Source organism: Bombus bifarius, unplaced genomic scaffold (genome assembly GCF_011952205.1).
Source record: "Bombus bifarius isolate JDL3187 unplaced genomic scaffold, Bbif_JDL3187 scf7180000009342_frag, whole genome shotgun sequence".
Taxonomy (NCBI): Eukaryota; Metazoa; Arthropoda; class Insecta; order Hymenoptera; family Apidae; genus Bombus; species Bombus bifarius.
The window spans coordinates 373-9,963 of NW_022885056.1; the positions used below are offsets into that span (position 1 = coordinate 373).

At 45.4% G+C, this 9,591-nt stretch overlaps 1 protein-coding gene and 1 long non-coding RNA gene across 2 annotated transcripts; one reads left to right on the forward strand and one right to left on the reverse strand.

Moving 5' to 3' along the window:
• Positions 1-220: 220 nt before the first annotated feature.
• Positions 221-4,204, forward strand: LOC117215035 (glutathione S-transferase-like; the record flags this gene model as incomplete). Its single annotated transcript, XM_033461416.1, has 3 exons — positions 221-341; positions 1,298-1,465; positions 3,423-4,204. Coding segments are annotated over 3 exons (456 nt in total), but the record flags the coding sequence as incomplete, so codon positions are not given.
• On the reverse strand, positions 2,223-2,909 carry LOC117215036. Its single transcript, XR_004489010.1, has 2 exons — positions 2,870-2,909; positions 2,223-2,774 (listed from the first exon to the last, which is right to left on the reverse strand). It is a non-coding gene; the product is annotated as an uncharacterized LOC117215036 (long non-coding RNA).
• Positions 4,205-9,591: the final 5,387 nt, after the last annotated feature.

Genomic DNA, 9,591 nt, shown 5'->3' on the forward strand with positions numbered 1-9,591 from the left:
CTCGTTTGAAATATTTTTCGACATAATTAATTGTTTCAAAAACACATATTCCAGCCTTCTAAATGATTTATTTTGCGTATTATACGAATTATTCCATCTATAAATAAATTGTTCTCTCTACACACAAACACGCACACAGTCTGTTAATTACACGAGTTAATTGTAACATTTTTCTCGATAAGTTGACAGAGCAAGGAAAATGAGCGACGAACATACCTACAAACTAATCTACTTCAATGCCCGTGGTCGTGCCGAACATATACGGTACATATTTGCATATACCGGCATCGAGTATACCGACGAGAGGATCCCCGAAGAACTCTGGCCTGAATACAAGGATTGTAAGCGTGAAGAATCGATTTTTACTTTCATCGTTCAACTCTCAGATATCTACCATTTACTCAAACTTTTCTGTATATAAAACTTTCGTTTCACGTGCAGGCTAAACTTACTTAAAGTAAAATTTCATACGGAATAAAGTCGAACTTTTCATTAAGTTTTGCTTCCGTAATATCGTGTTTATCGAATACCAACTTAATTCACTTACGATTCTCGAATTTTTGTGTTGCAATCTTTATTGTTTTCAATGAATCGAAGCATTTCGAATATTTTGAGAAAACCGTAAATAGGTGACTTAAAATAGGAATACAAAAATACTTCTACGTTTCTCGTTAATTTAAAAACTTTTTAGGACTTGTCGGAAAAAAAGGATAAAAAATTGAAATCAGTTCGGAAATGAACAAGAACATAGCTAAAAAGTCGAAAGAACAAAGCAGACATAAAATTCGATCTTCCGTTGCGACATTTCTATCGTAAATAGTATAATAAAAGTTTTACGCAGCATAGTCTTCGATATGATCTTATATGTCGCTTGCAGTAGAGAAACAAAAAATCAACGTAAGTCTGTAAATCAATCCTGTCGGTGTAAAACACAAAATTACGTTCGCAAGAGACATTCGATTTATATTCCTTGCATTTCAATTTTCATTACAAGAATCGTGTACATTTTCTAATATTTTTTCCGTGTCTGGTATTATCTTTTATCCTTGATTTTAAAAACTTTAGGTTCTTCCCAACAGTCAAAAACACGCGATACCCTGTCCATCGTAATCGTAAGAAAAGAAAAAAAGGAGAAAGAAGACAGTTCTGTATTTCTTTACTAGGCCATGTTGATTAAAACCGAAATGATTTCGATTCATCTATTCACAAGAACGCAACGGCCTCGGAAGCTGTGTTGTGATTTCCTATCGATCGTTTCCTTCTACACAGTGTTCATATGAGCCATGTTTGTTCTTAGCAATGCCTTATAAAAAGCTGCCTGTGCTGGAGATAGACGGGAAACCGGTAGCGCAGAGTAACGCTGTGGCGCGATACTTGGCGAGGAAGTACGATCTAATGGGAAAGGACGAATGGGATGCGATGATATGCGACGAGCTCGTCGATACTCTTGGAGATTTGAAGCAAGGTGAGTAACTGATGAGATGACTTTGCATTTGTCTCACCACAGAGACAGACGTTCAAGAATTCTTTGTGAAAAGACGAGTACAAACAAGATACGTATGTCTTTCCGTTAAGCGAATGTTACAGTTTGTTTGCAAAAGTCAGTTTTTAGATTATAGAATCGTAGATAGAATTTAGAGGATAGAAACTTTTAGTAGTCACTTTTAGTTTAGTAAAGTCTTATCGACAATAAGCAGACTACGTTATGATACAACGATTCCAACTAAAGATTTCTATCGACATCACGAATTCGATGGCTTCCAAATTTTCTTCTCTGCAATCTCAGACGCTCAACTCGAAAGAATCTTTTAGATCCCCCGACAAACACTCGACTCAGGTTATCTATTATCGTAATCTTTCTACGGGATTTTTTTTAACTGCGTTGCGTTAACGAATAACGGGATAACATCACGTTTCTCTCAACGCCTTTCAACGTTCTACAACTTTTATTCTTTGCAAATCCCTGTCTCTATATGATAAACGCTGGTTATCCGCGGAAGGAGCGAGGACAACGAAGTGTTACTCAATGATCAAAGACAGGAAGATCCTGGTACGCGATAACGTTACTAATTTCCAATTACGATATGTGTGATTACGTAACATCTGCTGTCTGCATAATGCGTTAACGATCTGCGCGTTGATCGCATAAATATAAATCGAAGGGAATGGAATCGCTCGAAACTCATGCAACTATCCGCAGGTGTTTAAAATCGTGTTTTTACACCGCCAACGTAACGTCACGCCAGTCGAATCGAAAAATTATTACTAGACAGAGAAGGTGAACAAAAAACGAGGTAAATAGGCTACCGATTGAATAATATCATAACGATCGTATCTCTGGTTTTTGCTTGTCTTTTATATTTGTTTCAAATGTATAAAATATAATCGTATCGATATCGTCCACGATTAAAGCCATCCATCCGCCATCGACGAGGAACGAACGATTATATTTTATCATTTATGCGAATCCTTCTCTTCTCTTCTTTCTCTATTTACGCCCCTCGCCTTGCTTCGTACCGCCGATGATTCACAATTCGATGCACCTGAACAGCTGGAACGTCGCAGATTTTTCCGTACGATAACAAACCGATTTTGATGTGTTTTTGATGGCCTGCTTTAAACCGTGACGATCGCCATGACGTGCATCAATTGTCGAATGATGTAGTGCGACGATACTCCTACGCAACTTTTTTTTACGCTGTTTTTCCCTCTATTTTTTCTTCCTGTGTGTTATCACATGATCATGAGATACCTGTATAGAAGATGCAAAGAGTCTGTGAAGAATTTACAGATATTTAAGATTATCATAATGATTAAGCAAAAGCTAAGACGCAAAATATTGCTCAAGATGTAATTATGTAATATTTACTCAATTTCTAGAAGACTGTTTATATCTTGTTGTTATTCTTGATATGGAGATAAATATAGTATACTTTATTAAGACCTAGATAAAAGACTTTTTTCTCGTTTCTCTTCTCTTACTTAATCACTAAGAGTTATATAACGTTTATTCGATAATTCTGCTTCTCCTGACCTTTCCACAAATGGTTGTTTATATCTCGACATTCTTGGTACTTTTAATCAAATTTTAATAACAGTACTTTACTCGTCAGAAGTAAATAAAAAAGCTCTAGGTAGAAGCAAGGATTTACTTACCTTTCCTTTCTCGAATCTCAGTTAGCAATGTTGTTCCTCTTGAAAGATTTTCCAAGTTTCCAAGACAATTTCCACGCTGGTAACATTGTATATATTTCAAGTATCGTGAACCACAGGAACTTATTGAGGCAATATTGAAGAAAGCAAAGAGAATGAAGAAATTGTAGGAACTATGAGAGGCTACTCCTTCTTTCACAACTTATTTTCTCTTCGTTTGGGGGGAAAAACACAAATGAACGTAACGGTTGATTTCATATGCGTTTCAGATATCTGCTACTATCGCATGGAGGAGAATCCTGAAAAGAAGGAAGCGAGGAAGAATCAACTTTTGAACGAAACAATACCATTTTACTTGACTAAATTCGACCAGATTATTGGCAAAAATAAAGGATATATCATTCCTTCTACCGTAAGATTTTTTATCCAAATTTAATGTTAAAATTTTTAGTCTTTGTGCAAACTGGGCCATGTTGTCCATAAAAAATTATGGAAACTTTGTTGCGACAAGACAGCTTTAATTGTTGAGAGCAGAGTGTATCTTTAAAATTCACTCCTGTTAGTTTATGTACAAATGAATTTGCCAAGATTTTCAGCTTTTAGATACTTATTCATGTATCTTCCTCATCAAGTTTGATAGAAATTATTACTATCATAATCAAAGCAAAGATTAAGATATGTAAAATCATTTCTCTGGATATGACACTCTTGTTTAATGAGTGATAAATGATACCATTCGAAATATCATATTTATATAATATATAATGATACTTATAAGTGTAATCACTTAAGTACAGATATCTGAATATTTCTCACTGTCACTGACATAGATACGTATTATCGTTCCTTAGATTACTTGACCAGTTTATTTCTTTCATCACAGTGTTATTATATAATAATAATAAATAGTCACATTAAATTAATTTAGTATGATTATGTTGTTTAATAATACGTGTTTCATTGCAAAATATTTAGCGATTGAAGGGCTCATAGGAAACATGAAAGTGAAAGAATACTAGAATCTAGAGTTTACGATTTCAATTTCTTTAACGAGATACTTATCATATTACACAATTCCTGTAAATGTATTTCTAATCGCCGAAGAATTGTATTTAATTAAGGTATGAAGTTGTGGAATCGTGAGAATTATTATTTTTATAGAACTGTCTAATTTCCATTCGACATTGATTCAGGATACACATTACTCACCGACGCACTCGCTATAGCGCAAAGACGCATAGCAACACTGGAGGCGGCGGTATAGGCACTCCGAAAAGAGCCGGCCTCGCGCCCCACCGCGGATGAGAGCAGCTACAGGGCGCGTCTCGCTGCAGTCAAACACCATGCAGAGGAGATGAGATCCTTGCTGCACCGACTGGAGGAACGACTGCAGAGAATAGAAAAAGGAGAAGGAAACCACGGTGTCGGAGGCATTCCATGGCCAGGTGTCGGACCACCTCTACATATTCATGCAGGTGGACGCACCTGTACCTGGAATGCCGACGACAAACGACGGACACGGCCCGCCGAGGGAGAGGCGCGCGCGCCCACCGCCCAGATGGAAAATAAAAGAAAGGAATGAAGATCTACTCCGGGCGGCTGCTATAGCAACAGCTTGGAGCTGGGAGGCCTCGACAACGACGACCGAAGCAGACGTGGAAGAGGAGGCCGAGAACCTCCGCCAAGCCACGACAGCAATCTGTGACGGATCCATGCCACGGGCCACACCGGGCACGGTACGAAGCGGAGCAGTTTACTGGTGGAACCCCGACATCGCGGAACTGAGGACGAGATGTGTCCGGGCCCGAAGACAGTACCTAAGGGCCCGCCGCTGGCGACGACGCGACGAAGAAGAAGTCTCCTTGCGCTACCGGGCGTACCGCGCGCTACAGCGCTCGCTACAAAAGGAAATTAAAAAAGCGAAGGACCGTGCTTGGTCCGAACTGGTCGAAACAGTCGAGTCGGTACCATGGGGAAGGCCATACAGGACGGTGACACAGAAACTACGCGCGAAGGGCCCCCTGACAACGACGGAGATGGAACCTGCGCTGCTGACGCGGATCACCGGAACGCTCTTTCCCCCACAAGAAAACAGAGCGGTGGAACGGCCACGGGAAACGACACGACCGCTGGAATGGAGGGACGACTGGGAAGTCACGGAGGAGGAGATATGGGAGGCTACCAGAAGAATGACCTCCCGCAACGTGGCACCGGGCCCGGACGGAATCCCTGGCCGGATCTGGGGGGAAGTGATCGGGGTCATGGCCCCCAGACTCCGGCACCTCTTCACAAGATGCCTGAGGCAGGGAGTCTACCCCCGGGCGTGGCGGACGACGAGACTGGTCCTGCTCCATAAAGAGGGCCAACCGACGACAACGCCGTCAGCGTACCGGCCGATATGCCTACTGGACGAGGTCGGCAAACTACTCGAGAGGGTAGTCGCCGCCCGTTTGGAACGACACATAGCGGGCCAAGTGCCAGGTTTGCGCGAAAGCCAGTACGGCTTCCGGAAGGGGCGCTCGATGATTGACGCGGTCAGAAGCGTACGAGCGATTGCGGAGGACATGGTCTCCCGGAAAGGCGTGGCGCTGGCGGTTTCCCTGGACATCGTCAACGCGTTCAATACCATGCCATGGGGCAGGATAGTGACGGCCCTGGAGCACTTCGAGGTTCCCAGCTACCTCGTCCGATTGATCCGAGCCTACCTCGACGACAGGTGGGTGTGTTGCACCAGTAAGGAAGGACAGGAAAAGCGATCCGTCGAGCGTGGCATCCCACAGGGCTCGGTGCAGGGCCCCATACTATGGAACGTTGCGCACGACGAGGTACTGCGATGCCCGCTACCCCAGGCGCGGCCATGATATGTTATGCTGACGACACCCTAATCCTGGTCGAGCGTCGTGGCTGGCGCGAGACGCTGCGCATTGGCGAAATCGCAACGGCCTGTGCGATCCGTGCCGTGAACGAACTGGGCCTAAGAGTCTCCCCTGCGAAGTCGGAGGCCACCTGGTTCTTTGACAGGAAGAGGCGAGGGACACCACCTGGCCTATGCATAAACATGGCAGGTAAAACCGTCCGGGTGGGATCACAGATGAAGTATCTGGGACTCACCATCGACAGCCAGTGGACGTTCGAGCTGCACTTCGACTCCCTGATCCCGAAGGTGTCAGCGGCTGCCAATGCCCTGTGCGGCCTACTACCGAACATCGGCGGGGCCGGAGACGCGGTGCGCCGACTTTACGAGGGCGTCGTTCGGTCACGAGTGATGTACGGGGCCCCAGTATGGGCGGACGACCTGATGGCAAGCCGTCGCAGCATTCTGCTCCTGAGAAGGTTGCACAGAGTGACCGCCATCAGAATCATTAGGGGATACCGGACGGTGTCTCACGCGTCGGCGTCCACCCTAGCCGCGTCCCCCCCGTGGGAGCTGCGGGCGCTGGCGCTCAAAAAGTGATACACCCGCCGGAGAGAATGGCACCCGGGAGAAGACCCCACCGAGCAGGCGGCTGCAAACGACACAGGAACCGCCGAGGAGGACACATGGAACCTGTGGCGATCCCAACTGATCAACGGGAGAAGCGAACACCGAGGCGCGGAAGCGGTCCTACCAAACTGGGAGGCATGGAGGAGCCGCCACGGCCTCCCACTCACATTCAGGATGACACAAGTGCTCACCGGACACGGCGTGTTCGGCGAGTTCCTGAAGAGAATAAGGCGAGAGACGACAGACACCTGCCACCACTGCGGAGATGGCAGGGACACAGCGCAGCACACCCTGGAGCTCTGTCCGGCGTGGGAGCTGCCCCGCTACACCCTGCGGCACGCCATAGGAGAAACGTTGACACCCTCAGCGATTGTAGAAGCGATGTTGAGAGGGTCACAGGAATACGAGGCCGTCCGCCTCTTCTGCGAGCGAGTTATGCTCGCGAAGGAGCGAGCGGAAAGGGAGAGAAAAAAAAACCCTCACCCCTGCAGGATAAGACGATGGAGAAGGATGGCAGTCAGACGACCCAGAGCCGCCCCGCCACCACCCCAACGCACTACGACCAGAAGAAGTGACAGCGCTAGGGGCAACGACCTCCCCCTAACGCCTACTCAATAGCCGGCTCGAACAAGAGAACGCGAGAAGGGGGTGCAACTGAAGTTAATTCATAAGAAGTTCCTGGAGCACCCCTGTCACGCGCATAAGATGGTCATCGTGGAGTTTTAGTCGGTAGGAGTCCGACACTACTCTGCTGTTACGCGATTATTGCAGCAGCGGAGTGTCCATGAGGATTTCTCCACGTACAAAGAAAAAAAAGAAAAAAACAGGTTACGAACGTTCGGAACGCGGGATCGAATCCCGGCGACCGAAGTCCGATTTTTATTCCACGATTCTAAATAGGAAGAAAATATAGCAGTACCCCCAGCAGCGACATCTACAGCCACCAACCACAATCATCACGGACTCGACTCATCCTCTACACATTATTTGACTCCAACAATAAAATAAAAACGATCCTCAGTAATCAAACCGCACTTATCAAACGCGTGCTAGACTATGCTAAGACGAATCAACTCGAAAACGTTAGCAACGTCATACGCAAGATTGAAAACCATAACGAGAAAAACGAAATATTGATCTCTTTACTAATTCGGACTGAATCTACCATATCGGAGCTCCATATTAACATCGACGAAACTTTTAACACTATAGTATCAGGAAAACAAGGAATCATAAACCCGCAAATTATGGAACCTAAACAATTCTTAACAACACTCGACCAAATAACGAAGCAAAACTTTATGAGTAATCATATCGATCTTTCAGTTCAAAACTTTCTACTAATTCTAGATCTAAGTAAACTAAAATTATGGACAAATGATAACAAACTCATATATACGATAACTGTATCGTTTAGAGAAGACAACGAATGGAAAATAATAAAAATTTATCCGATACCTTTCAAGCAAAACTCTGTATTTATCGCACCTGTAGTAGACACTGATACTAATCAGCTTAGAACGATACACCTTTGTCGATAGCCACTACTTAAACAAATGAACTGTCACTGACATAGATACGTATTATCGTTCCTTAGATTACTTGACCAGTTTATTTCTTTCATCACTGTGTTATTATATAATAATAATAAATAGTCACATTATATTAATTTAGTATGATTATGTTGTTTAATAATACGTGTTTCATTGCAAAATATTTAGCGATTGAAGGGCTCATAGGAAACATGAGAGTGAAAGAATACTAGAATCTAGAGTTTACGATTTCAATTTCTTTAACGAGATACTTATCATATTACACAATTCCTGTAAATGTATTTGTAATTATATCGCCGAAGAATTGTATTTAATTAAGGTATGAAGTTGTGGAATCGTGAGAATTATTATTTTTATAGAACTGTCTAATTTCCATTCGACATTGATTCAGGATACACATTACTCACCGACGCACTCGCTATAGCGAAAAGACGCATAGCAACACTGGAGGCGGCGGTATAGGCACTCCGAAAAGAGCCGGCCTCGCGCCCCACCGCGGATGAGAGCAGCTACAGGGCGCGTCTCGCTGCAGTCAAACACCATGCAGAGGAGATGAGATCCTTGCTGCACCGACTGGAGGAACGACTGCAGAGAATAGAAAAGGGAGAAGGAAACCACGGTGTCGGAGGCATTCCATGCACAGATGTCGGACCACCTCTACATATTCATGCAGGTGGATCCACCTGTACCTGGAATGCCGACGACAAACGACGGACACGGCCCGCCGAGGGAGAGGCGCGCGCGCCCACCGCCCAGATGGAAAATAAAAGAGAGGAATGAAGATCTACTCCGGGCGGCTGCTATAGCAACAGTTTGGAGCTGGGAGGCCTCGACAACGACGACCGAAGCAGACGTGGAAGAGGAGGCCGAGAACCTCCGCCAAGCCACGACAGCAATCTGCGACGCATCCATGCCACGGGCCACGCCGGGCACGGTACGAAGCGGAGCAGTTTACTGGTGGAACCCCGACATCGCGGAACTGAGGACGAGATGTGTCCGGGCCCGAAGACAGTACCTAAGGGCCCGCCGCTGGCGACGACGCGACGAAGAAGAAGTCTCCTTGCTCTACCGGGCGTACCGCGCGCTACGGCGCTCGCTACAAAAGGAAATTAAACAAGCGAAGGACCGTGCTTGGTCCGAACTGGTCGAAACAGTCGAGTCGGTACCATGGGGAAGGCCATACAGGACGGTGACACAGAAACTACGCGCGAAGGGCCCCCTGACAACGACGGAGATGGAACCTGCGCTGCTGACGCGGATCACCGGAACGCTCTATCCCCCACAAGAAAACAGAGCGGTGGAACGGCCACGGGAAACGACACGACCGCTGGAATGGAGGGACGACTGGGAAGTCACGGAGGAGGAGATATGGGAGGCTACCAGAAGAATGACCTCCCGCAA